Source organism: Anas acuta, chromosome 5, assembly GCF_963932015.1.
Source record: "Anas acuta chromosome 5, bAnaAcu1.1, whole genome shotgun sequence".
NCBI classification, from domain to species: domain Eukaryota; kingdom Metazoa; phylum Chordata; class Aves; order Anseriformes; family Anatidae; genus Anas; species Anas acuta.
The window spans coordinates 3,130,307-3,157,389 of record NC_088983.1 but is presented as its reverse complement, the minus strand read 5'-3'; the positions used below and the strand labels follow the sequence as shown (position 1 = coordinate 3,157,389).

Below are 27,083 nucleotides of genomic sequence, written 5' to 3'. Positions count from 1 at the left end.
TTTTTTCTTTCTTTTCTTTTTTTTTTTTTCTTTTCTTTTTTTTCTTTTCTTTTTTTTTTTTTTTCCTTTCCTTTTTTTTTTTTTTTCCCTCTAGGCAACTCTCCAGCCTTCAGCTCTTTTGCCTCGCAATGCGGATCGCCTGATTCCCCCAAGGGCGGCCGGGTTCCTTAAACATGCACATCCCCCGTCGCTTCCAGGCCGTGTATTTTTTTATTTTTATTTTTTTTTTTTTACTTTTTTTTTTTGTTTGTTTGTTTTGTTTAAATTCTGTGGACTAGCAGGTCGTCCCCCCCCCGTTCCTAAAAACTCGACGTCAGTCTTCAGGGTGGCCTGAGCGCCCGTCAGGCTCCTTGAGGGTTTACAGGATCACGCAGAAGAACTTCTTCTCTCTAAAGGGGTTTTCTGAAGCCGGGACGGGGGTCAATAGGGGGTCCTCCTTGGCGTGGGCTTCGCAGTACGCCATCAGGTCTGCCGCCGCCTTCGACACCTGGAAGAAAAGGAGCTGGGGACGGGCTGTTTGGGGACATCCCCCCCTTGGGGACAACACGGTTCCCTTGGGGACATCCCGCCCCATCACCGCCGCCCATGCTTTGGGCTTGGAGCGCGCCCTGGAGGAGCTCCCCAAGGGATTTTGGCGCACCTGGGGGCCTCCCCGCGGCACCCCCCAGCCCCGCGGCACCCCGCGGGGGTGTCCCGGCATCGTTACCTTTATCCTGTCGATGTTGGCCTCCATCTTCAGCTGCTCCACCAGTTTGCGTGCCTGCGCTATGCTGGCGGTGTTGTTGCTGGCCATCGGCACGCCGGGCGCGCGGGGGGCTCGGCACGGAGCTGCTCGCCGCCCTGAAACCCCAAAAAGCGACTCGCTGGGGCTGCCTCCGGGTGTTAGGGGGCCGCCAGAATATTTGGGGGATGCCGAGCGGTTTTTAAACCCCGTGTTTAACGAGGGCAGAGAGCCACCGGCATCGTTGCTGGAGCAGGGATTTCCTATTAATGGGGCGCTCCGGCACGGTGCTGCCCCTTACCAGAACAGCACCACCACCCCATAACGCAGCACCCACCCCACCCAGCCCACCCTACACCCCCCAGGCAGCCCCACACCCCCTGGGGGGGTGTCCCAGCAGCGATTGCTTTTACCAGAGGCAGGGCTCGCCGGCGACGGGTGTCCCTAGGGGAACGGCTGCTCCTCTCGGGCGTCCGACAGCTGGAAATAAAGGGAGAAACAGAGAAAAGGGGGGGAAAAAAATAAAAGGAGGGTGAGGAGATGGATGCGATGCCACGGTTATAGGGGTATTTATGGCCCCCGGGCAGGCTGGGGGTTTCCTTCCGCTCCCCCCAGGTCCCCCGTGACGCTGTTTGTTTGCACGCCGCGCGGCTCTCGGCACAGGAAGAGGTTTCGAGGCAGCGGGCAAATATCCGAGGGCTCCTGGCAAGCGGTCCCTTGGCTGTTTCCCAGCGAAATCAGCAGAAATCCTCCCCTCTTATCCCCCCCTCCTTGAGCATCCCCAGCCTCCGGTGGAGGAGACAGCCCCTCTGCACAGCGTGGGAACGACAATATTTTTGGAGCCGGCGTGTCCACGCTGCGAGCCGCCGGGCGTGCTTCCTTCATGCAAAAATACAGCTCGTGGCCATCCTGCACTGGAAAACCACCCCAAATATCCCAGACTGTCAAAAAAGCACAGCCCTAAAGGCATTATTTTCCATCCCAAAGTGAGGACACCCAGGGTACCGCCGGGAGCAAACCCCAAAGCTCCATGCACGGATAGCGGGTCGGTGCCGAGAGCATCGGGCGCGTAAAAACCACCCCAGCTGGTAAATCCTCTGATTTGATGCTCAAATGCCCAAATATTTGAGGATGGCTCTTGCTAGGAAGTGTTCTTAGGGGAATTTGGGAGTTCCTACAGTGACAGCAGCCCTGGGAGCGTGCTTTGTGACGTTTCCTGAGCCCTATTTGCAGCGGGGGACATGGGGACACGCAGTGCCCTGTGCCAGGGGTCCCCACAGCACCAGGGGCTGCATGGCACGGGGACAGGGACTTTTTTTTTGTTTGCGCAGTCCGGTTTTGCCAAAAGCTCTGTTTTTTTCCCCAGGACAGCAAAACCCCAAGCTGTGAGTTGGTTTGCACCTTGCACGGGCTCCGTCCCCTTGTCTCCAGCCCCACAAACACAAAACCTGAGCCTCCCTCTTCCCCTGTCAGCGGGGTTTTATCTCAGGTTGCGTGCAGCATCCTCCGAAATGTTTAACAACCAGAACTTTAACCCAAACACCTTAAATTTAACCCAAACACCTTAAATTTAACCCAAACACCTTAAACCACATCTTTTTTTTTTTTTTTTTTCCTCCAGGTCCTGGGTGGTTTTTGCCTGTTTTAAAGAAAATCGCTCTCCCCGCTACCGCTCCTGGAGAAGCGAAAGGAAAAGCAGCACCCAGGCAGGGTGGCTCTGTGGGAAGGAAACCGAAAGCTCTGACATCTGCCTGAGAAAACCCTCTTGATTCCTCCACCTCGAGGACCAAAAAGCAGCTCGCCAACCCCGGCACCCCCCACCCAGGGCATTTTCGGAGCACCTCCCAGCCTGGGGGTGCACCTGAAAAAAAAAAGTCCACCCAGGGAGCTGCACAGCAGGGAAACCACACTGGGGACAGCCAGGATTTGGGGGAAAAGGGCTCAGGGTGGTTCCTATGGGGCAGGCATCGCCTGCACATCCCACCCCAAGGCTGATATAGGGGGGTAACGGAGCCCAGCGGCACCACCCGGGGGGAGCGGATGCGTTTTTGAGCCATCCCCGTGCTTGTGCTAAGGGCTGCCTCTAAAGATAGGCTGCTCGCTTGAAAACTAACGACTAAATACACGCAGAAAGACCCCAAAAAAATACTACAGACAGAAAGAAAATAGCAAAGAGCCACGTTTCCAGGGGGCAGCCTCGCTGAGCTGAGCAGCAGACGGGGCTGGGGAAGGAGCCCCGGCACACCCAAAGCGCTGGTGGCCCCTTGTTTCATTAGGCACGGGATTAATTAGCCAGCTCGGAGCCCCTGGGATCCTCACACACCCCTCACCGGGACCCCACAGCCCCTCATCCCATCTGGGATTTATTCCCCTTCTCCGACGTGGGTTTTCCTGCTGAGGAGCAGCCCGCGGGTCGGAGGCGCGCCAGCGAATAAAATAGATAAATAAATAAATCGCAAGGCGCCGGAGCCGAAACCGAGCCTGTTTCCATGGAAACTGCTTCGTTAGCACACCCGCTAACGATCCCGCCCGGCACCCGGATCGGCCCCAAAGGTGGTGACTTGTCCCCGTTGGGGGTCTCGGCGCTGCCCCACGTTGCGCCCCAAAGGCTGCACCGGGGTCCTGGGCACCCAGGTGGTGCACGGCAAGGGGATGAGGCACCCCGGGGGAGATTTGGAGGCTGTTTTGTCTCCAAAAGCAGCGTGAGGGATTGGGGGCTCATCGCTGGTCCTGGATCCTAGGGGGCTGAGCTCTGGTTGCCCCCTCCGTCCATCCCCGGCCACAACCAAAGCCAAAATCTCGCTTAGGGACGGAGGAAACGGCACAGGATCCCCCCACTCACACCCCAAAAGCCTCCAAAGCAGCGTGCTGGGGTGCTGCAGCCCCGGCTCTGGGTGTGGGAAGGGGCGGCCCCAGCCCCAAGCATTTGGGGGCCCTGCCGCAGGGTTCCCCTCGTGCCCCAAGGCGTCCCCGCGGGCGTCACACCCGAGTGAGAACCCGGGGTTTTTGTTTTCCCACACGTGCCCCAACGGTTCAGAAGAGAAGGCAAACAGAAAGCAACCTCAACTTCCTTTTCGTTGTTTGGTTCTGCTCTCAAACACGATTTGGGTGCTCACGGCACCACGGCTCTGCCCCTGCTCAGCCAAAACCACAGGGGTCTTGCTTGGGAACAGAGGAGAGCAGAAAACCCCAAAAGCTCCTTTCTGAGACCATCCGAAACCCAAATCACCCTTCGGTTAGAGGAGGCATCACCGCGCTGAGCTCTTTCTTCCTTCAATTCTTGATTCCTTCACCAAAATACCTCCAAGTTTCACCCCCTAGCATCCTGCTGCTTACTTCCAGCGCCGAGATAAAGACCCCAAGGGGAGGCACGGGGTGAGCTTTGGGAACATTTTGGCAAACAGATTTGGGCATTTGGCTGCACCGACACCACTCCTGAAGGGACAAATCCCTGCTGAGCCTTGCTCGAGGTGGCCCTTCATTCGAAGCCGTGGCCACTTACTGGGGACGGGGACAGGGAAGCTGGGAAGCCACCAGTTTGGCCCAGTTAAAGCCCAGCCCTGCGACTTTCACTCCCAGCACGAGAGCCCCGCGGCGCTTTTTGCTCCCGTACCCCCAGAGGTGAAGCCTCCAGCTGCGCTCCGGGAGCCCCGCTGCCATCTCTGATGATTTCACCCGAACCAAACCTTTATTGGAATTTTATTTTAAGTACCAGCCACACGAAGCCTAATAAACCTCCCCGGCCGCGGGGGAATTGCCCAACAAGTTACATCAGCGCAGAAACAACCCCCTGAACCACCCCCATTAGCTCGAGACCCCCCGGGAATTACCTTAGACTGCTTTAATTAGGCATCTGCAGTACAAAAGAATTAATTAATTAGTGATAAGCACCTGAACCACATTACTCATAAGGATCTATTTCCAGCTTCAAATACATCAAACAGGTCACAGCCTATCCGCTGGGGTGGAGCAGAGCCCCGGTGCTGCTGAGCACCGCTTCTCTCCCCATCCCTGCGCCGCAGCCATCAAAGCAGGAGGCTGGAAGCTGGTTTTTTCTTCCTCCTTTTCTCTCTTTTTTTTTTTTTTTTCACTTTCTATCTTTTTTTCATACATAAATCCAGAGCAGGTGCCTTTGAGAGCCGCTACTCGCGCACCGCGTGGAGACGGAGAGCTTTGGAGCCGCTTCCCGGGATGTGCTGCGCTTTGTGCAGGGGTTGTAGAGTAACCTCCCACGCCTTTTTGGCTACGATTAACCTGCACGGGTTTGGCGACAGCATCAATAAGACACCTGCTAAGCAAGCAGAGAGCTCTCCGACGGCCGCATCCCAAGCAGGAGGAGGATCACCACTAAATGTGGGTGATTTTAGCAGGTTTCCAAGCGGAGAGGAAAAAAAAAAAAAGGGAAAATAGATCCCCGTACTTTTCAACTTACTATTAAAATTATGTAAAAGTAATTTAGCGTGCTAAATAGTATGTGGTGAGCGGAGTTACTACCCGCAGGCGAGCGAGCAGCCCTGCAAACCGGGTTAGCAGGGGCAGGCGAGCCAGAAGTAGGCTGCCGGCGCCCCGGCCTCGCGTGGCGAGCTGACCCACATTGCCTCCGCTAAATTCCCCCTCTGCCACTCGCTGCTGTGCCCTTCTTGCTGTAACCCTGAGCATCTCGCTCAGAAGCAGAAAGCACAAAACGATGGCAGCGGCGGGGAGCACACCTGGGTCCCTGCTCCTCGCCTCCTCTCCCACTGAGCTCCAGGTACAGCGAGCACCTAGGTTTTCCCATGGAGCCTGACATCCCTCACCAGCCTGTTTTTCCCACAAAACGCACACGGAGCATTTTTTTCCCTTTGTCAAAAGCCAGTTTTTCTCACACTGTTATTTACAACGAGCTACCACAGCCCCTGAGCCACATCCCTGCCACGTTCCCTGCTGAGCCGCTGGCACCACGTGTAACCCCAGCCATCGTCCCTGCCGTGCCGGGGGTGACACGCGCCTGGCAAACCCCGCTTTACGCAGAGGGAGCCGGGAGCTGCTCCCCGAGGCCGTGTTCTTACGTTTGAGATTTTTTTGCCTTGCAAAAAATGTAAAGGAAATGTGCAAAGCCAAAAGAACGTGTGCCAAATCTGGGATAAAGTGGCGCAAGGTGCCCTCCTGTCCATCCATCCCGCTGTTTTTGGGGTGAAGCCACACCAGGGATGTGGGGCAGGATGGGACCCGAGGTTGTAGGGTGCATCCTGGCCATGGGATGCATGACCTTTGGGGCCAGGCTTTGGTTACAGGTAGGATGGAGGAGTAGCATCGATGCCAAAACAGCCTAAGTTTGACATCCGTTAATGGAAACGTTAGTCCAGGGCTCAGATTTAGGCCTGAAAATCATCGGTGTGTCCCTTATTTGCTGTCAATGCCCCCCTAAAAGCCTGGGTTGCTGTATTATCATCTTTTTTTTTAACATCATCTTTTTTTTTAACATCATCTTTTTACTCCTGCCTGGCCCAGCATGGAGGGAGGAGCCGGGGGCGGCAGCGTCCCCCCCGCAGGCATCAGCCAGGAAGCACCGGCCATGAATACGGCCCCCAGGCGGGGACGTCAGGCTGAGCAGCAATTATATTAAATCAGCTGATAAATAATGCAACGTATTTTGATGGCAGCGGCGCTGCGAGCTCCGCACAAACACCATCACGGCTCCGCGGCATTAAAAATACAAGGGGGGTGAAGCGCAATCAGGTCAGCATGACTTGAATAATGGAGCCTGGAGCCTTGCCGAAAGGCTGCCCTTGGGGTGGGATGGGGCACGGGTCTCGTGGTGGTGCCACCAGGCCGTGGATTTGTCCCTGTCAGCATTCAAAGTGTTCCCATTTGGGGCAGAAGACCCCATTCATGGGCACGTCCCAGCATGAGAGGAGCTGCAGACCCAGTTTGGGATGGATGAGAAGAGCTCTGAGCAGTGTTTATAGGTTGTGGATGGCTGACGACCCACCCCAAAGACCCCCAAACCCCTGGAGACCCTCTGAGGGGGTAGAAGACCCCAAGCAGGCACATGGAGCTGGGTGGAGGAGACCTGGCCAGGGCACCGTGTGCTTTTAGGGTCAAGTGGCTGCTGATGTGCTGCTGGGCCCACAAGGACCCATATGATGCCCAGAGGTGGGACTGGGCACCTCCAGGGGCCCCCTCCATCCTAAAGGGGCAAGGAGCATGGTGGTTCATTGCCAAACCCCTGGGAAAAGCCCAAAATGAAGGGGGGACTGAACAGACCCTTGGGCAGCCCCCCTGAGGCCACCAGCTCCTGGGGCTAACACATTGAGCCAAAAAACCCCAAACCACACGGCCTGGGCTCCATCTGCAACACCAGCCAGCCCCTCGTTCATCCCAGCTGTCAAGGGAGGAGCCATCTCCTCACTCTCCCCATCCAGCTCCTGCCAAAACGGGGCAAATTTGGGAGCTGGTGCGAGAGGGGGCGAGAACCATAACACGAGTGAGGCCGAGTGTGCTCCTGGCAGCCCAAACGTGCCAGAAGAGCAGCCCAAGGAGCCAAAACCCAACCACACACGGGCTGGGAAGCCTCCCCTACACAAACATGATTTGGGGTGGTTTTGGGATGCCTGCTGAGCCCCCGGAGGGGTCCCATCATGTCCCGTCAAGGCCCTGCAGGGCTGTGTGTGGGGCTGGGCCTGTCGCAGCCCGGCCATGTTGGCACCTCCTGAGGGCGGCCATGGCCCCGCTAGAGATCCGTGGCCCCTTCTTGGAGATGATGGGAGGTTTTTGTCAGATAAGAGCAAGAAGTGTCATGGGATTTACTATCAAGCAGACAGAGATGGGGCCTGGTCACCTCAGGGGTGACGGACAGGCCTTGTGCAGCTCAGGGGACTCCATCCAACGTGTTGGTGTCCCTACAAAACGACCCTTGTCCAAGGCAGACACTTAGCCTTCCCCCAAAGCCATAAATTTTGGAGTTACAGGGCTGGTAACACCATCCTGGCCTAGGGAAGAGCCCCGGCATGGCAGCAGCCCCATCACACAGCCAGCCCCAGAGTGTAGGGACGCACCCCGAGCCTGCCCTGCCATGAGGATGAGGGCACCCACCTCAGGGCCACCCACAATGACCTAAAATTCTCCAAAATTGCTGTGGATGCCCTGCCTGGCCTCATGTCCCTGTGGCTGTGGGGTGGGACAATCCTTTCGGTCACACAGACCGATCTGGCTGTAGGATCTGGCCCCACTCCTGTGCTCCCCACCAGTCACAAGGGTGTCGTGAGCGTGTCTGTGTCTGCTTGCAGAGGTGCCCATGGCACCAACGTCCCCGTGACACCAAGGAACAGCTCCGGCCGTGGCAGCCGAGCCGCAGGGATGGGTTTTAGCAGCCCCAAAAGGGGGGATGCTGCAGCAGGAGGGGTGCTGGGCAGCACGGTGGGGGTACGGCAGCAGCACCGCGGGGGCTCCCGGCAGCTGCAGCAGGAAAATCCTGTGCTGTGCTGGGTTTATTCCCCTCTGCTGGGACTGCGTGCTATCTAGGAAGGAGCACTGATTGCTCAGGATCTGTGATGAGCTCCAAGGTTCAGGTAATGCTGCTTTTTCACTCCCAAGTTGGCGTGTCTTACACACGTGTCAGTGCCACCGTGATGTGCTGCTGGTGCTTCAGCACGTCAGAGAAGGGCATTTCTCGGTGCTGTGCCCCAAGGGATGAAACCCCAAAGGCACCATCACCACCTGCAAACCTACAGCTCACCACGAGCTCCGGGAAGGGCCAGGAGGACGCACGCTGCTGCCAGGTCTGCGACCCCGAGCACTGCTCCTGAGCTCCAGCGCAAGGATGAGCTCAGCCACTTCTTTGTGAGCTCGGTAAATCCAGAGGTCTCCTTCAACCCATCAAGAAGCCAACACACCAGGATGAGCACCCCAGAGCTGCTCTTTTTTAAATGCAAACTTCTCTGGTTTCCCATCTCTGCATCTCAGCCCGCACAGGAGCATCCCCGCTGCTGGAGACCAGCACCGGTACCCACCAAGCACAACCCAGGAGCACCCTGACCCTCTCCAGTTAGACCGAGCCACAACGACGACAAGAAGCAACAGGGGAAGATGATTCCTGTGTGATAAGCAAGCGGAGGATGAGATAAGGTGAAAACCAACTGTGTTTGGTACGATGAGCTGGTCTGGGTACAGCTGCTGCCCAGGAATTGTCAAAAATGTTACCAGCTGCACGCAAATGGCAAGGTGGGAAGTTTTTAAGGTTTGGTACAATGCCATTTCAGAGACTTCTTTATGTTTTTTTTTCCCCACTGAGTGTGTGAAAACTTGGTTTTGCCTACGTGAGATGGAGGAGAAGCGTTATGCCAGACTTCAGCCTCCTCGTGGCTCACACGAGGACGTGCACGCAGGAGGCAGCGGCCAGGAACGGGTCGGGGCCGAGAACTGCTCCCACCAGCCACAGCCCCAAAACCCCTGCAGACCCCATGGGGCTGCTCCCCACATCCTGCCCGTGGGCTCTGCTCGCCCAGCCCTGAAGTTTTGGAGCCAACCTCACCTCTCCACCGAGCCAAGTCCCTGTCCTCCCACCAGCCACAGCAGCTGGAGCCCGTCCTTCTCCCCAGACCTGCCTCGAAGTGGGGCGAGAGCCAGCTTGCTCGTGCCAAGAGCGTGCAGCAAACCTCGCTCATCCAGCCAGAAAACGCAGCCTGCGCCCCCCCCTGCAGCCATCTCACCATCCCCAGCAGGAGCAGAGCCCCCGCTTTCCCTTCTCCCCATCCATTTGGGATGCGGGGCTGCTCCTGCACCGTGGAGGACCTGTCCTGGGGGTGTTCCAACCACACCTTGCAGACAGAAAATTAAAAAAACGCACGTGGAAGGTGTGACCCCAAACTGGAAGTGGCCAGGCAGTCAATTTGGGGAAGGACAAGCACAGAAGTGCCCTTCCCAGCACAGCACCGTGTGCTGCATCCCGCACCCAGGCACCACGGCACGGGATGTGGCATCTCCCTCTGCCTTTCCTCCCCTCCTTGCTCCCGGCACCCGCTGCGACCGCACGGAGCGGCTGAGCGAGAAGCCAGAGAGGGAGAAAGAGCAAGGAAAGGGGCTGAAAAGGAAGAAAAATTAAAAATGCGCCCCGGTCCCTTTGCTTGTTTCTCCCGCTTTGGCATGCTGTGAACGCACGCGGCCCCGGGCACAACTAAGGACCGGAACACTCAGATCATTCACACTGAGCACCGACACAACTCGTGCCAAAAATGAGGCTTTTCCCAGGGCGATCCCCTTATCCCTGACCCAAAAGAGGTTATGGGATGGCAAGGTGGCCAGCAAACAGCACGGCACGAGCGGGACGGTCCCAATCCCCCTGGAGCTGGTGCGGGACCGGGCGGTGTGGCCACCCCGCAGCCCCCCGGGCAGCGTTTTTGGGGGCTGCAGGGCTCGGCGCTGGCTCGCCAGCCCCAATTGCTATGGAAACAGCATGCGCCGGCGCTGCTTCCCTCCTCCCATGACTCACGGGTTTTCAAAAGGAGAAGTGGTGCCTCGGCCGCCGCTGTTTTGAGGCCAAAACAGCCAAAGCCGTGCGGGCGCGCTCACGGGGGCTGGGTGGGGAGGCACCGCCTCGCCGTGCAAGGCGTTTTCGCCAAGCTCCCGGCTGCTCCCGTGCTGAGTGGTGAAAAAGCTGTGTGTTTTGGGGCTTCAAAATTATAATTATAATAGTAGTAGGGCTCCTCTGGTGGCACACACCCCACTACCTGCCGGGAATCACATCGTGTGCCCCGCTGCTGCCACCCGTCCCCGATGTGGCTGAGCGCTGCGCGCACCCAGAGCCATCCTCTGGGGTTGTGTGGGTGCCTGGAAAAAAGGTGGCAGGTCCCAGAGCATCCCAGTGCCATCCCAGAGCATCCCAGTGCCGTCCCAGAGCATCCTCCAGTGCGTGCACATCCAGGGCTGTGGGGAGAGGAAGGGCACGTGCAGGGAGTGCAGCTTGGGGCAGGGGACCTGTGGGTCCCCCACCTTGGGGTCACCGTGCTGGGTGTGAGAGCGACTCCGGTCATCATCCAGATGGGGCTGAGACCGCCACACTCGTGGCACAGGTGGCAGCACGCCCCTGGCAAGCCAAGGCGGGGCTGAAAAAGCTGAAAAAAAGCACCAAGAACGGTGCCAAGGGGGCAGCCCGGCCCCACGCCCCACAGCACGGGGTGAGAAAAGCCCCCGGGCACCCTCCTGGAGAAAGAAAGGCTTCGCCCCGGGGCTTTCCTGGCAATAATTAATTGAGTCATATTTCAATCCAGCCAGCGGCCATATGGCAGAAAAGAGGATTAAAATCGCAGGCTTCCAGCTGCATTCAGGGAAATCCAGTTATAAGGAAAAAGCCTCCATGCCTGGCCCCAGCCCGGTGCCAGGGCGTGTGCCCCGACCCCAGCCCTTCCCTCCTGTGCCCCCCTGGGGCAGCACGCCCCGACTTTATCAGGGCCTCGTTAGCAAGAAGGATGGAGAGCCCAGATTCAAGTTTTTGCCAAAATATAAATCCGTTTTCCCACGAGGCAGCAGGAAAACCAAAGTTTTTGGCCGCCTTCCCCTCCCTCCGGCGCAGGGGACCCCTGGAGAGGCTCTCCCCAAGGGGTCTCCCCCCCGTGCATCCCCAGGAGGGGAGTTCTGCCGTGGGTACTTGTCCCGACGCCCTGCACAAGCCGTGCTGCTGCCTGTTGTATGGCCACAGCTGGGAAAAAAAAAGCAGGATTTCAATCAAAATCCCCAGGCGGAGGGCTGCCGGCGCAGGGATGGTGCACCCCAAAATTTCCCCCTCCAAACCAGGCTGGGGGCAGCTCCGTCCCCAAGCCAGAGGTTCCGGCAGGGATTTAGGGCAGGGAAAGCCCTTTGTAGGGGAAGGAAAAAATAAATAAATAAAAAATAAATTAAAAAAAAAGGAAAAAGGAGAGAACACTACTCCTCATTCATCCTCGGCAAAAGCCTTTCGTGTGATGGCAAATCAGTTGATTAACCCAGGATCGGCCCCTGTAAATCAGAGCTTTGTTGGGGAGGCTGAGCGCCGTGCGCCAGGCACCTTCCCCCAGTCCCCCCAGTCCTCCCAGTCCTCCCAGTCCCCCCAGTGTCCCCAGGCAGGTGCCATCACCGCCGGGGGTCCTGGGGTGGGTGGCAGCGGGTCCCCATGGGGTGCCGGTGGGGTGATGGGGCGCCGCCGCCCTTGCCCGGGGGTGGCACCCAGGGGGTTTGGGTGGGCTCAGCTTTTTTTTGTCCCTCTTTTTTGGGGTGTAGAGGGTTGGGGGGGGCCCTTTGGGGCCCGCCGCAAGCAGCCAGCCAGGGGTGGGGCTGCCACGGGGGGGGCTGCCCAAACCCCAGCGCTCCCAGTGCGCCCAGTGCGCACAGTGCCGGGCGCTCCCAGTTGCCCGCAAGCCCCGGTGGCTGCGCTCCCAGCGCCTCCCAGTGCCTCCCAGTGCCTCCCAGTGCCTCCCAGTGCCTCCCCAGCCCTCGGAGGTACCTGCAGGCGGCTGGAGCTGCCCCGGCTCGCCGGGGGGAGGACAGACGGATGGATGGAGGGATGGATGGAGGGATGGAGGGAGGGATGGAGGCAGCAGGAGGGGTGGTCAGCAGCAGCCCGGAGCGCCGAGTCCCCACCCAGCTTTGTCTGCGCTCATCCCTCTGCCTACAGGAAGCGGCTCGGCCCCGACTTCCTCCTCCTCCTCCTCCTCCTCCTCCTCCTCCTCCTCCTCCTCCTCCTGCTGCTGCTCTCCCTCCCCTCCCCGCCCCTCCGACCCCCCGTTCTCTGCGCACCGCTTTTCTGCAAGACCCCGCTGCGCCCCAGCCTCCCCTCCCCTCCCTTCCCCTTCCCTTCCCTCCCCTCCCTTCCCCTCCCTCCTGCCCTGCCCTGCCCCACAACCCCCCCCCCCGCCCCACACCGACCCCACAACCCCCCCTCCTGCGTCCTGCACCCCCATCACGCCCCCCATCACCTCCTGCACCCATCCCACCCCTGCACCCATCACATCCCCCCGGCACCCCCAATCCAACCCCCCCAGACCCTCCGCGCTCCCCATTTTGTATTTCCTTTTTCAGCTCTTTAAACCCAAACGCCCAGATTTTAAGATCAGGATTTTTTCTTTTTTTTTTTTTTTTTTTTATTTTTTAGGATTTTAGCAGCTGGCGAGCACCGTCGGGGTTTTTATAAAACCTTTTTCTTTCCCCCACCCGCACCCCAAAACAAGCGCTGATGTCCCAGCTGCGGGGCCCTGGCTGACCCCACAGATCTGTTTGGGATCCCGAGGAGATCCCGGGCACGCAGCAGGATCACAGATCCCACAGGAGACACGGGGGCGAGGTGCCAGGGGGGGGGTGCTCCCAGTGGCACTGGGCACCCAGTGGCACTGGGTTGATTTAGGGGATGCCTTTGGCAGCCCCCTGGCAGAGGCTGGTGCCATTTGGGGTACCGCAGCTCTCCCAGCCCCACAATGGGATCTGTGGGTCCATGAGCGTCTTGTGTCCCCCCCCAAAAACCGGGGGCCCCCAGTGGCCTCCCCGTGCTCCGAGCGCGTTTCCTGCAAGGGAGGCGATGGGCTGCGAGAAAATGGGTTTTCCCCCCGTTTCCACAGCAACGCCGATGACTGATTTCCGAGGCTGCCCTGCAAGCACCGCACGGCACCCGCTCAGCCAGCACCCGGCACCCCAAAAGGCCTGGATCTGACCCCCCAAGGGGAACATCCAGCACCAAAACCCCACACCGAGCGGGGGGCGCGGGGCGTTTTGCCCTTTGCAGGGCGTTTTGCGCCGGGCTGTATCCTTAAATCAGCACGGTTCACCTCCAAAGCGCTTCTCCTCTTGGTATTTGATTTTTTTTCCCTTTAAATCCAGTTTTCCCATTTTTTTTTTGGCTTTTGAGCGTAACCAGTTCCACGTCGCCCCGTTGCGCGGTGCTCCTGGCACAGCAGCGATGGCAGAGGGGTGCGAAGCCTGGAGGAGAAGCAGCTCCCGGAGACGAAACTCCAACCTCGCAGCGAAAGCTCGAACCTGTGAAATCGGAAAGCTGGCGGCTGCCGGCACCGGGGGCACGAGGGCGGCCCAAAAAAGAGCTTGGAGAGGGATGGGAGCTGGAGGAGCCCTTCCCCTGGAGCTCCCCCCATGGGGACAAAGCCCTCGGAAGAGGGACAAAGCCCCCAGATGCCTTCGGATGGCGCAGGATCCGTGGAAAAGCGCTCGCCGGGCGCAGCCTGCAGGAGGGGAGAGCGCTGGCTCTGCCCCAGCCGTGGGGCTGCTGCCCGCTGCGCTGCCAAAATAAAAAGGATTCGACATCTGGTTCGAGGAAAATGTAGGTTTTTATAGGCCGGCGATGGAATCTGGAGGCTATACTTAGCAGCACGCAACGCCGACCCCTCCAAAAATGCCGTGCACTGCGTCGTGCTCGTCCCTCCTGCACGAGGCTGCTCCGAAAATCCAGCGGGGAACCATGGAAAGCCCACAGGGACCGGTGCCCACCCGCTGCCTCCTCTGGGCACGTTCCCACCAAGGCCAAGGGCTATTTCTGGGGACAAAGGGGGTCCCTGGTACACACAGGGCTCCCCACGCAGGATGGGGCCGGGGACACGGCCACAGGATGGCAGCAAATGCCACCGCTTGGCTGGCAGCAGCGGGCAGGGGACAGGGCAGGGGGACAGGGTTGGGGACCCCCCCTCCCAGCCTCTTTTGCCCTCCGCCTTCCATCCCTTCTTCAATCCTCAAATCGCCACGAGCCAAGGGGATGCAAACAAGGGGCACTTTTATTGTCACCTCCGGCCGCACCGCACAAGGCGCCCGACAAACCTCTTCGTTACACAAAGCACACGGCGCTGGGGTTTTTGGGGCCGTTTTACTCGGGTTTGGCTTTCGCCACGCGGTCACTCCGCAATCGCCTCGCCCTGCCAGGAGGCTCCTTTCACAGAAAGGACCACGCAGCTCGGGCACGCGGCCACCTCGGTGTTGCCGAGGGACCAGCACCAACCTCAGAAGGCCACCGACAACCCCATAACGCCCCATCCCACCCCACACAGCGGTCCCGGACCCGTGCGGCACCCTCTGCACCCCGCAGCCCCCGGGCACATGTTGGCCTCTCACCCCACACCGCTGCCAGCGACCCTGCTTGGTGCTTGGTTTTGGGTTTTGGGAGCTGCTCTGGTTCAGTTTTGGCTGTGGGATGAGGTGGGGAAAGGGACAGTGAGGCCTTGAGCTTGCCACTATCCCCCCCCCATGCTCCTCCATCACGAATTTGCGCATTTTGTGCCCAAATGGCGCACGCCGCAGCCTTGCAGGGAAGGGGAAGAGGCCAGGGATGAATTTGGGGGATTTCCCGACCCCCTCAGCACACCGTAAGCCACCCAGGGACGGTGGCTGCCTGTAGCAAACCCCAGCACCCCAGCCCGGGATGCGGTGTCACCGCCATCCCTCGGCCTTTTGGGGTCCCCAAAAACTGACGCAGGGCCCTGAGCCCCCACGCAGCATCCCACCGCTGCCTTGGGTGGGTTTCGGGGGGATTTCCACGGGGTCCCCAGCCTCCTGCTGGCATCCCTACATCATTTTCCCATAACACACATCAGTCCCACCGTGCCCACCCCTCCCACCCAGCAATAACCCCGAATTTTTTGGCACTGTGCCGACAGCTCCGCTCCGCTTTTTTTTTTGGTACCGATCCCCCCCCAAAATCTGAACATTTCTTAGAAAAATAAGATTGTGCTTATTTATAAAATATTCTTTTTTTTTTTCTTTTTTTTTAAGAAAAGTTTCCAGTTTAAAAAAAAAAAAAAGGCGGTAATATCAAAACAGGGTAAAACTTTGGCTGTCGACGGCTAAACCCTCGTTGTGCCGCGAGGACGCGCTGCCCCGGCGCTTTCCCCTCCTTGCACCTTCCCGGGGATGCTCTCCGAAAAAAAACAAAAACCGAGGTGCCTTTTCCCAGCACGTGGCCACCGTCCTTTGGCAGAGCCGTTCGAAGCGTAAAAGCCTGAAGGGCGCAGGGAAAGCCGTGTTCAATCGGAGCTTTCTCCTGGCTAGGAAAGTCTCTGAGTGCTTGGAAAAACAAAAAACAATCTGATTGTCTGTATGCTTCGTGAAAGGAAGGCGTATCCTTTGTCCAAAAGGCATTTCAGCGCAGAAACAAACTGAAAACGGGTCTGTGGGATCCGGACATATATAAACATTCGTACTCGGATGTATTTATATATGGGATTTGTAGGTATTTATCGGTCGGGGAGCGTTATTGCAGCGTCGTCACGGGTGACCCATCCTTCTCCGTTCTCCTTTCCTTTGGGTTTTCTTGGGTGCGGTATTTTTGGTTTCTTTTTTTTTTTTTTCTTCTTTTTTTTTTTTTTTTTAAATAAAGCTCCGTGAAGGCCTGAAGGCCCCGCTCGCCCCGCGTCCCCCAGCGGGACCGGGACCGAGCTCCAGCGCGTTTTTTTTTTTTGTTTTTTTTTTTTTTGGAAGATCTGGGTTCGGGCACTGCCTCGGCAGCAACCCGCTGACGCCTTCCTCCCCTCCCTTCCCCGAGCAGGGACATCATCCCCGGCTGCTTATTGCTTCCCATACTGGCCTGGAGGGGATTTACATCTCTTTGGCTTGGCTTGGGCGCAGCGATCCGGTCTTTCCTTCCCAGCATCTCCTCGCCACCGAGCGGCACGGCGGCGCAAAGGGAAGGGGCCGGGAGGGGAGAAAACCAAAATTTACCCCGAGGCACTGAGGAAAAAACGGGGGCTGGCCAAGCGAGCTGTGCTCCTCCGAGGCGCACCAGGACTTTGTGCTCTGCACAAACCATTCCCAAAGGCAAAAGGCTGCCGGGGAGATGAGGGGGGGACACACACACACAGCAGCCAGTCCCAGCCTCTCCGCGCTCAGACGACAAACTCCGGGACCTCGTCGTGGGTCAGGTCCAGCGAGAAATATTTGCTGGTTCGTTTGACGGGGAAGCCCTCCTGGATGTTGAGGCACTGCTGGGCCAAGCAGCCGTGGCAGTAGAGGCCGTCCTCGGCCAAGCCGTGGGCGCAGCCGAAGGTGTAGCTCTGCGCCGTGTCCTGGCACAGGTCGGCCAGCTGCAAGAAGTCCTTCTGGTAGAGCCTGATGTCGTCCAGGCTCAGGCTGTGCCGGTCCGTCGAGGTTTTGGGTTTCCTGCACGCCGTCTGGGTGAAAGAAAGGGCGTCAGGAGCCGGGGTCCCTCGGGGAAAGGGAGATCCAAACCTCTCCGGGAGAGGGGCTGCGGGGTGAGGAGCCCGTGGGTGGCACCTACCTGGGGTAAGGAGTCCGTGCTCTGCCCCCGCAGCTTCACCACCGTCTCCGAGGAGCTGGAGGTGGAGGAGCTGAGCTCCTTTACGATCAGCCCTGCGCCGGGGGGAGAGAGGAAGAGGAGGGTGTGAAGGTTATCTCATGGCATTGCAGCTCCCTTGGGGTGCCCACCCCATTGCGTTTGGATAGAAGGCACCCCCCTATGGATGGCACCCCCAGCTGGGTGGCACCCACAAAGCATCCCAAATCGGCACCAAAACGGCCCCCAAAGCCGAAATTATTCCCAACGACCACATTTGGCTCCGGCCAGGGCACCTCTGCCCTCGTTCCCGGCGTCCCCACAAGCCTCCTGCCACCCCCTGCCCGCTGTCCCAGGGGCTTGCTGCTTGGGTTTGTGCTTCATTTCCTCGTGCACCCCCAAAAAAAAATTAAAGCAAACCCTCCTCTTAGAAAAACCCACATTTTTGGGGCTTTTCACATTTTCACCCGGCTGCACGTGCCCCATCCTCCCCTCCACCCACTGGGCACCCGAAAATTCCCAAGAGGACTCTCGGGCTCGTTTTGCTTTATCCCACAGCGAGACAAACGTGGAAGAGGAAAGGCAGGGGAGGAGGGGAGCAGCTGGTGTTACCTGAGTGCCCGTTGAATTTCCGTGACAGCAGCATGTCCTCGGTGATGTAGACGCACATCTCGGGGCTCACCTCCAGCGCCAGCTCCCCCGCCTGCTCCAGCTCCCGGGGGTCGTCCACCAGCATCTCGATCTCTGCTCAGGGCAAGGGGGGGGGATTTATGGGGACGGCTGAGCGCGGAGAAGCACCCCAAGAGCCCTCGGGAAGGGGGGGAAACGAGGCACTGGGGTCTCTCACCCTCATCCTGGGAGTCCTCCTCCAGCCGGTCCTTGCCCCCGCTCTCCACGCCGGAGGTGTGGGAGCTGCCGTGGCTGGTCATGGAGCTGCAGGTCTTGAGTTTGCGGTGGACGCCGGGCTCCTCGGGCCCCGTTTCGCGGGGTTTGGGGTCGGCCTCGATGCCCGAGGTGTGGGAGCTGCTGTGGCTGGCCGTGGAGTGCCGCGACAGGCGCTTGTGCCGGAGGCTGCCGGCGCTGCTGCCGCTGGCCCGCGAGCGTTTCTCCAGCTGCTCCATGTCCAGGTCCAAGGTGTCGCTGATGTAGGACTCGCGGTACTGCTTCTTCTCTGCCGGGGTGGTACGCGGCACCCTGAGCCCCCCACGGCAACCCCAAGCCACCCACAGGGTGCCAAACCCAAACCCAAAGGGGTGGTGTGATGGGAGGCGGCTCCGTCGGGGGCACGCGGGGCTGGGGGAGGTGGGTGAGGGGCTCTGGAGGTGCTGGGCGCTGCCTCCAGTGGGGGGAGGAGGAGGAAGGAGAGGAGGAAGGAGAGGAAGAGAAGAAAAAGGAGGAGGAAGAGGAGGAAGATGGAGAGGAGGAAGGGGAAGGAGAAAGAGGAGAAGAAAGAGGAGGAGGAAGATGGAGAGGAGGAAGGGGAAGAGGAGGAGGAGAAAGAAGAAGAAAGAGAAGGAGAAGGAAGAGGAGGAGGAGGAAGAGGAGGAAGAAAGGGAAGAAAAGGGGAAGGGGAAGGAGGAAGAAGAGGAGAAGGAGCAGGAGGAGGAAGGGGAAGAAGAAAGAGAAGGAGAAGGAAGAGGAGGAGGAAGATGGAGAGGAGGAAGGGGAAGAGGAAAAGGAGAAAAGGGAAGAAAAGGAGAAGGGGAAGGGGAAGAGGGGAAGGAGGAGGAGGAAGAGGAAAAAGAAAGAAAAGGAGGAGGAGGAGGAAGAGGAGGAGGAGGAGGAGGAGGAGGAGGAGGAGGAGGAGGAAGGAGGAAGGAGGAAGGAGGAAGGAGAAGGAGGAAGGAGAAGGAGGAAGGAGAAGGAGGAAGGAGAAGGAGGAAGGAGAAGGAGAAGGAGAAGGAGAAGGAGGAAGGAGAAGGAGGAAGGAGAAGGAGGAAGGAGAAGGAGGAAGGAGAAGGAGGAAGGAGAAGGAGGAAGGAGAAGGAGAAGGAGAAGGAGAAGGAGAAGGAGAAGGAGAAGGAGAAGGAGAAGGAGAAGGAGAAGGAGAAGGAGAAGGAGAAGGAGAAGGAGAAGGAGAAGGAGAAGGAGGAAGGAGAAGGAGGAAGGAGAAGGAGGAAGGAGAAGGAGGAAGGAGAAGGAGGAAGGAGAAGGAGGAAGGAGAAGGAGGAAGGAGAAGGAGGAAGGAGAAGGAGGAAGGAGAAGGAGGAAGGAGAAGGAGAAGGAGAAGGAGAAGGAGAAGGAGAAGGAGAAGGAGAAGGAGAAGGAGAAGGAGAAGGAGAAGGAGAAGGAGAAGGAGAAGGAGAAGGAGAAGGAGAAGGAGAAGGAGAAGGAGAAGGAGGAAGGAGAAGGAGGAAGGAGAAGGAGGAAGGAGAAGGAGGAAGGAGAAGGAGGAAGGAGAAGGAGGAAGGAGAAGGAGGAAGGAGAAGGAGAAGGAGAAGGAGAAGGAGAAGGAGAAGGAGAAGGAGAAGGAGAAGGAGAAGGAGAAGGAGAAGGAGAAGGAGAAGGAGAAGGAGAAGGAGAAGGAGAAGGAGAAGGAGAAGGAGAAGGAGAAGGAGAAGGAGAAGGAGAAGGAGAAGGAGAAGGAGAAGGAGAAGGAGAAGGAGAAGGAGGAAGGAGAAGGAGGAAGGAGAAGGAGGAAGGAGAAGGAGGAAGGAGAAGGAGGAAGGAGAAGGAGGAAGGAGAAGGAGAAGGAGAAGGAGAAGGAGAAGGAGAAGGAGAAGGAGAAGGAGAAGGAGAAGGAGAAGGAGAAGGAGAAGGAGAAGGAGAAGGAGAAGGAGAAGGAGAAGGAGAAGGAGAAGGAGAAGGAGAAGGAGAAGGAGAAGGAGAAGGAGAAGGAGAAGGAGAAGGAGAAGGAGAAGGAGAAGGAGAAGGAGAAGGAGAAGGAGAAGGAGAAGGAGAAGGAGAAGGAGAAGGAGAAGGAGAAGGAGAAGGAGAAGGAGAAGGGAGAGGACTGTATGTTTCCACAAGGGTCTTACAAGCTTGGGGAAGGGCCATGGGGCACTGGGAAGCGCCGTGCTGAGGCACTGGGAGGAACTGGGCCCTCGGGGAGCACAGCAGGGCTCACACCCATCCCCCAAAATCCCAGGGATATCCACAGGCACCCACCCCAACCCGGAGAGGACTTTTGGCCACCCCCAGCCCGACTCTGAACCAGGACCAGGACCACTCTAACACACCATCAAGGGGACCCATGGGGTGCCCTCCATCCATGGGGTGCCCTCCATCCCCAGGCCGGGCAGCGAGCCCGGCAGGGGCAGGGTTTGCCGGGCAGCCCCCCCGGCACCTACCCTCGTTCTCCTCCAGCTTGCGGACCTGGCGCAGCACGGGCTGCAGGTTCATGTAGAGCCGGTGGCTGCTGCTGAGCAGCTGCAGGAGGTGGCGGGAGCGCAGCGGGCAGCCCGTGTAGTAAATGAGTTTCCTGGCCGAGGGCAGCCCGTCGGGAAGGATCTCGAACTTCTTGCCCTGCGCACGAACCAGGGGAAGCTCTTCAAGATTGGCACCGGCCCCTTGAACCCCAGCTGGAGCACCCAAAATGAGCCAGCCCGGCACGCACGCGGCCCCGCACTCACCACGAACACCAATTTGCCCACGTTTGTCCAGGGAAAGTCGTAGAGCAGCTGCTTTTCCTCGTCGAGGTTCTGCAAGAAGAGGTGAAACTGAGGATACGAGGGGCACGGGGAGCCCGCGGGGATGGAGCCCAGCCCTGGGCGCTGCCCGGCCCCGTACCTGGAAGATCTGAATGCCCCGCGTGGTCAGCCCCAGCGTCAGGGAGGCTTCCACCTCCCTCTTGTCCTAGGGGGGGAGAAATGAGAGGATTTTAAATACACCATTTGCAGCTTGAAGTATGAAATCTCCCCCTGCAGCGGGCACTGGGTGCCAGGTCCGAGCCAGCGGTGCCACTCGTGTCACCGCGGGTACCCAGTGCCACCTCCCCTCCCCAAAATGCCCAACACCCAGCAGAGCGGCTTAAATGCCCGAAAACATTGAAAAAGCTCCAGAAAAAAGGCTGGGGCACTTCTGTGCCTGAGCACATCCCACACCAACACCACGCCGGTGACGGTGGCCACGCGTGTGGCCGCAGCTCACCCGTGCGCATCTCCCTGAAAGGCACAAATGGCTGGAAAAAAGGTATTTTAAACCATTTTTCCAGCTCTTTTCAACAACATGCCTCCTCGCCGTGCTCAGGCGCTCTCCATACGCGCCATTCCCCAAAGACAAACTTCTCCTCCCCACTTTCTCACCTTGTAGAGCCTGTAGTAGTGCACGGCCACGTCGTCCAGGCGCACGGCCTCCTTGATGTACTTGAGGTGGGCCTCGGAGGCCGTCAGAGCGAACTGGTCCTTGTGCATGTTGGGGACGTGCTTCAGGATGTAATCCCGGCCCCTTTTGGCCACGACCTGTTTGAAGGCGAGGAGGGTGTCGAGGGAAGAGGCAAAGCAGAGCAACGCCTTCCGTCCTAGAGACCTGCGAGCCCCCACCCCTGTAGTGCTCAATTTCTGGTGGTAGAAATAGGATAAATACCGGGGCCAAACGTTCCTCCTTGTAGGGTTTCCCATTGGGCATGGCCATGGGGCTGTCCCTTTTCCCCAGCATGTATGAAAAATGGGGAAACTGGTAGATTTGGGGCAAACCCAAGACATTTAAGTCATCAATCAAAGCGGGCAGCAGTGCATACACCTTTTATATGATTTTCTATGATTCTGTGATTTATTTATCCTGCCATCCCAGCGCCCTGAGCAGTCCTGGCTGCGGGATGCCCTGGGCAGCCCACGGGGGGCACGTGAGGGTGGCCGGGCGGCACGGCACGAGGGGAACCCCCCCGTAGATGGCATCCCCGTAGCAAACACAGGAAAATCCCCGTCTGTAGCACCACCACGCTGACCCCAAGAGCTATTTGCAGCCCCAGCAGTTGTCACCGGTTATTAATAACCAGGACAAGGCTGGAGGCGAGGAGCCAGCAGCATCGCCCCTTCCCCTGGAACAAACCCCGAGCGGCGCGGAGAGCGGGCAGGAGGTGCCGCGGACACGGGAAATCCTTATGGCAGGCAGCAGTGGGCTTACCCAGGCAGGGAAATAAGCTTCGGGCTCGAAGTACTTCCCGTAGTGCTTGCTGCGTTTGAAATCCCCCAGGTCAGCCTGCAGGGCGAAGGCGGTGAGCAGGAAATAGGCTTCCTCGCGCAGCACGCACTGCGAGTGCAGCACCTGCTTCCGCAGGTGCCAGTAGTAGTAGTACCGCGCCGTCCGGTCGCTGCAGGGGGCGAGAGGGTTCGGGGAGGGGGTGTTGGGGATCCTACAACAGCACCAGGTCCGCGCGGGCACCCCCTGGCAGCACCCCCAGTCCGCAGCTGGGGAATTAAAACCCCCTGGCACGGCACCGCCGCGCGGCCACCGGGTCCCAGAGGTGCTTTAGGCCCTGAAAATGTCTTGTTTTTATGCTGAAAGGAGATGTCAAGATCCCTTCTGGCTTGCTGGAGAGGGATAAAATCCTAAATCGCAGCCCCCAACCCCAAAAATGGCTCCTTCATCAGTGAGGGGGAGATGCGTCCCTGATAGTCCCCGCAGGGAGGTTCGGAGCGTGGGGTCCCTTGGCACACGAACAGATTTAGGGACAGGGACGGCAAAAAGGGGCGAGCTTTGGGTGCCTGCACACTCCTGAAAGAGGACACGCTGTTTTGGGTTACTTTCATAAAAACCTGTAGGTTTTTTTTTGCAGGGTTTTGGCACCGCCTGGACGCAGCCCGGTGCGCCACGAGCCCCCCCCCCGCGCGGTTATCACCTTATCAGCCCTCACCTTATCAGCCGGCCGTTCTCCACGTAGTACTGCACTCGGAAGTGGATGATCATGGGGGGGCCGAACTGGTCGATCCCCTGAAACACAAAAGGCGTTCGGGGCTCCTGCGGGGATCCCACTGTCACGCTGTGACCCCCAGTCCCCTCTCCGGCACCCCCAGCGCGAGGTCTGCCTTGGCGGTTCCCCTCCCCACCACCACATTTTCCTCCCCAAATCTGCCTTATCCCAAAAAACAAAGGGGATTTGGGTTTAAAGAAGGTGGAGGTTGGGTTTGAGACCCCCAGAGGGTCTGAAACCACTTTCCCCCGTGCTGCTGTCCCTCTTCCATCCCTCCCTGTCCCCTTTGCCAGCCCCAGCAGCAGCACGGGAGCCTTGGCACCGAGCTCCCCGTGCAGGCTGCACTGAAAATGATTAAAAGGTGGTTTGGGAAAAGGAAAAAAAAAAAGGAAACAAGAAAAGGGGAAAATAAAGGGGAAAAAAAAAAAAAAAGGATGCTTGATTTTAAATCTGAAAAAAAATTGAAAAGAATTTCAGCTGAAATTCTGCTGAAATACGGGGAAATGAAGGATGAAAAAAATCACTGGGGAAAAAAATTAATGTAGAGGACGGGTCCCCAGCTGGGGCACGTGGTGGCACGGGGGTTAGGGCCACCAAGCCCCCTCGGGGTTTGCACACTCCCCCTCCTCCCCGCCCCCCAAAACGCGTTCCTCCCCGCCCGCCCCCCGCAGCTGCGCAGGGACAGTGACCTGCGCCGGGGACAGAGGTGGCCTTAGTGCCGTCAGCTCTCCATGCAACACCTCACCGCTGACCTTGCTGGCCTCCTTCTTCCACTCCTTGGGGCAGTATTTGTAGAGTTTCTGGGCCAGGTCCATGTAGACGTGCTCATTGTCTGCGGGGAGGGGGGAAAAGGGGTGAGCGTGGCCGGCGCGTCCGCGCGCCCAAACGGCACCGGGGACGGGCACCGGGGACGGGCACTGGGGAGGGTGGCACGGCCCCAGCCTTACTCTGGATGACGCTGAGCCCGAAGAGGTGGCAGTCCTTCAGCCTCAGGAGGTCGCACACCTGCACGAGCAGCTCGTGGCACAAGATCTTCACCTGCGGACGCACGCACGAGCCCCGTCGCACGGGCACCGAAACCCTGCCGTGGCCCCCGGCGCGGTCACCGGGGGGGGGTTTGGGTCTTTTCCACGGGGACAAAATCCCCCCCCAGATATGTGGGATACGCGCGGCTGGGGCAGCTCGAGTGCAGGTGGTGCGTAAGGCACTGCTTTGGGGGCAGAAAGGGGAATATTGGCGCTGAATAAAAAAATCAATAAGCAGAGGGTGGGAATTTCACGTGGAGCACCCAACGGAAAGCTCAGCAAGCGGCACACACGGAACGGAGAAGCAGCAGGAGAGCGCAAAGCACCTTCAAGGGGGGGGTTCAGCATTTTTGGGGGTTTCATCAGCAAGGAGAGGGCAGGGGGGGCTCGAGATGAGAAGCAGAAGCGAGATGAGAGCTGGCAAAAGAGGCGCGGGGGCGACGCCAGCGGCCGTGCGCAGCGGGAACGGGGGGGACCCCGATCCGTCGCCGCCTTACGTTGATGATGATGTTGAGGGAGTCGTCGTTGGGGAGGAAGATGCACACGCTGCGGCGGTCCTGCATGACTCGGTTGTTGTGGAAGGGCAGCTTGTTCATCGTGGGCCGGGCTCTCCCTCGCCGCGTGGCCGGGCTGGGGCTGGGGGCGGGCGGCGGGCACCTCACCGGCGAGCCGGGGCGGCCTCGGTCCCCGCGGGCGCCATCCCTGTAGCATATGGGGTCGGGTGAGCCCTGCACCAAATTCCCTGCCTCGTGCCTTGTGATGAGCTCCCCAGGAGCCCCCCACAGTCGTATCCCCTCCCATTAAGCTGGGGTCCCCCCCCCAAGTGGTGGCAGGGGACACCCGAGCGTGCCCCGCCGTGGTTTGGGCAGCGTGGGGTTTCAGCCCAGCCCTAAAAGCCTGAAGCAGCGGTTTTCTTCTCCCGGCTCCAGTTTGGGAAAAACCCCCGAAGAGGCTTTCCGGGCATCGCAGCCATCATAAAAAACTCTTTGTGCTGGGAACAAACCGGGCTGGCCCGCCGCGGCGCTGCCTCGCCGGGGGTTTTGCGGCGAGCTGCAGAAAGCCCCAGATCAGTGGGGTCTGGATTTAGGATCTGTGCCCCCCCAGCAGCCCCGTGCCCCTCCAGCACCGCCCCAAATTCTTGCAGGGCTCAGACCAACCCTGCAAGAGCCCCACGGGATGCACGGGGCAGCCAGCAGCCCTCGCCCCCTGCTCGCTCATCCCCTGCGTTCGCCTGAGTCGGGACGGGGGCCAAGACAAACCCGTCCCAGCACCAACCACAGGCAACTGGGTTTGATCCTATTTCCAAGGGCAAATATTCCTTAAGCACTCTTCATCCCACAGCTGTCCCCAGGGACGCAAACGCCGGTGTGAAACAATGAGCAAGGATCTTTAAAACCCCAACGAGCTCGCTCCTTTTCCTAACCAGCAGCTCGGTGCTGGCACCGAGGGCACCACAGCGTCTCCCTCTGCACCAAGGATCAGCCCTGCTCTAAACAAAAACACGCCTGGCTTCCAAAAACAGCTCCACTCGGAGATTTTTATAGCGGAGGAAGAAGTGCCCCGAGGTGTCTTGGCGCTAGGTGGTTGCTGGTGGTTAGCACGAGGTGGGAAACCCGGAGGTGAAGCTCTCGTGCCGCGCTGGGCTGGACCCTCCGAGGTGTTGTGTGGCCGTGCATTAAATCTGTGCCCAGCTGCCAGGCTGCTCTCAGGGTTCATTAAAAATCACAGCAGGGAAGGAAACGGGGCTGAAGGTATTTGGGGAGCGTCCTCAACAGCAGGGAGGGCGCCGTGCCCCACGGGCGGGCGCTGCACGGTGCCCTCGGCACCCCACTGCCACCCACGGGTGCCCCACAGCCCCCGAGCATCCTCCTGCTGCAGCCACAGCACGGAATATTTTTGACTTTCCGGGTAGAAATAAGCGGGTCCTTCCTCCAGCCGGGCTGCTGGCACCCGGCCCAGCCCCGAGGAAGACGCCCGAAGAGCTCCTGGAAATAAAACCACATCTTCGGGGCCCTGGCAAAACCGCCCGTGCCCCGGGAGCGATGCCAGGCCATACATTCACTCCTCGCCCTGCAGGGCACTGCCTGCGAGAGCAGGCAAAACGCTGGAGGAAAAAAAAAACCCACACATTTCTGTGTTTGTAGAGGAAACGCTCCAGATCCTCCTGCTGAACGTTGTCTCCCTGTGTCGGGGCAGCTTCACGACCCCCCCAGCTGCCGGAGCTTCCCCTGGGTGTCCGCAAACTGGGTGAGAGGTGGCCATCGGGCACCCTGAGCCCTTCCGGGTGAGCTGTGCCCCCCAAGAGCTGGGGGCATTATTTTGGGGCAGCTGCTGCTCCTTCCCACGAGGTCAGCTCGCATTCCCTGTGCTGCTCCGGTGCGCCGAGACAGCCGCGGGCTGGGCGCTGCGCTCGGCTGTCTCCCCAAAAATACCCGCCGGCGCTGGGTGGAAAAGGCATAAAAATAAGGAAAATAACCCGGTTAAGTGCTGCTGTTGGCTAACCGTGAGCCGGGGGCAAACTCGGTCGATCTGTGGTCGCTGTTAAGATTCCCAGCCAACAGGTATTTTTCTCCCCGTGTGCCCAAACAAGCGCTGACACGAGCCCCGAACACGCACGGCTCCGGGCTGGGAACGGCGAGAGGAGATTGCAGCAAGGGAGCTCTGCTCGGGTCCCGTGATTTTCCAGCCAGAGCTGCCCCTGTGCACGCAGAGACCCCCAGCAAACCTTCCCCACGTGCGATTTGGCAAGGTGGGGTAGAGCCAAGCGGTGCTGGCACCCGTGCAGGGTTTGGGCACGGCGCAGCCCCGTGGTGCCGGCACACGCGGCTCTCCCAGCCACGGCGCAGCTAGAACGGCACGCTGCTGGTTTTCCTGCTAAAGGGAGCTTGGACAAAAAACATTAAAACATCACGGGATGGCACTGCAGGCACCTCGTCAGCCTCCCTGTGCCCCAGGACTCCGGGGGACAGGGAGAAAATTCCTCGACCCGCTGTGCTCGCCCCGGTGCCGCGGGACGAAAGCTTTTACAGAGCTGCCCTGGAAGGGAAACGTTGTGCAATAAACCCCAGAAAGCAGCTCCCGACATCCCTGCTACCCGGGCACGCACCGTGTGGAACCCGGCTACGGGCACGCGAGGGCTCAGGCAGCGGGGCAGCAGCTTGCCAGGCTCTCACAGCCAGCAGCAATCCTGGTCCCGTTCCAGCGCCGGGGATTTGCATCGCCTGAACTCCGTGGCCGAGGTGGGTTTTTGCTCCT

General features: G+C 59.1%; 2 protein-coding genes across 4 annotated transcripts in view; both read right to left on the bottom strand.

Moving 5' to 3' along the window:
- Positions 1-250: 250 nt before the first annotated feature.
- GNG2 (G protein subunit gamma 2) lies at positions 251-12,385 on the bottom strand. The gene is made up of 4 exons (XM_068682276.1): positions 12,177-12,385; positions 1,135-1,201; positions 707-840; positions 251-487 (listed from the first exon to the last, which is right to left on the bottom strand). The coding sequence occupies exons 3-4, from the start codon at positions 791-793 to the stop codon at positions 359-361; spliced, it is 216 nt and encodes a 71-aa protein (XP_068538377.1). The 5' UTR covers positions 794-840; positions 1,135-1,201; positions 12,177-12,385; the 3' UTR covers positions 251-358.
- Positions 12,386-14,427: 2,042 nt separating this feature from the next.
- Positions 14,428-27,083, bottom strand: part of FRMD6 (FERM domain containing 6) — a 31,957-nt gene continuing 19,301 nt past the window's right edge. For 2 of the 3 annotated variants that reach the window (XM_068682273.1, XM_068682272.1), the window contains 13 exons: positions 24,326-24,530; positions 23,751-23,841; positions 23,493-23,635; positions 22,747-22,823; positions 22,017-22,203; positions 21,197-21,352; positions 20,682-20,747; positions 20,525-20,593; positions 20,243-20,417; positions 17,800-18,123; positions 17,565-17,696; positions 16,938-17,029; positions 14,428-16,830 (listed from right to left, as the gene is read on the bottom strand). In XM_068682273.1, the coding sequence (XP_068538374.1) occupies positions 16,546-16,830; positions 16,938-17,029; positions 17,565-17,696; positions 17,800-18,123; positions 20,243-20,417; positions 20,525-20,593; positions 20,682-20,747; positions 21,197-21,352; positions 22,017-22,203; positions 22,747-22,823; positions 23,493-23,635; positions 23,751-23,841; positions 24,326-24,424 (1,896 nt within the window). In that variant the 5' untranslated portion in view covers positions 24,425-24,530 and the 3' untranslated portion in view covers positions 14,428-16,545. The remainder of the gene's footprint in view (positions 16,831-16,937; positions 17,030-17,564; positions 17,697-17,799; positions 18,124-20,242; positions 20,418-20,524; positions 20,594-20,681; positions 20,748-21,196; positions 21,353-22,016; positions 22,204-22,746; positions 22,824-23,492; positions 23,636-23,750; positions 23,842-24,325; positions 24,531-27,083) is intronic. The other variant, XM_068682274.1, reaches the window with a different exon arrangement.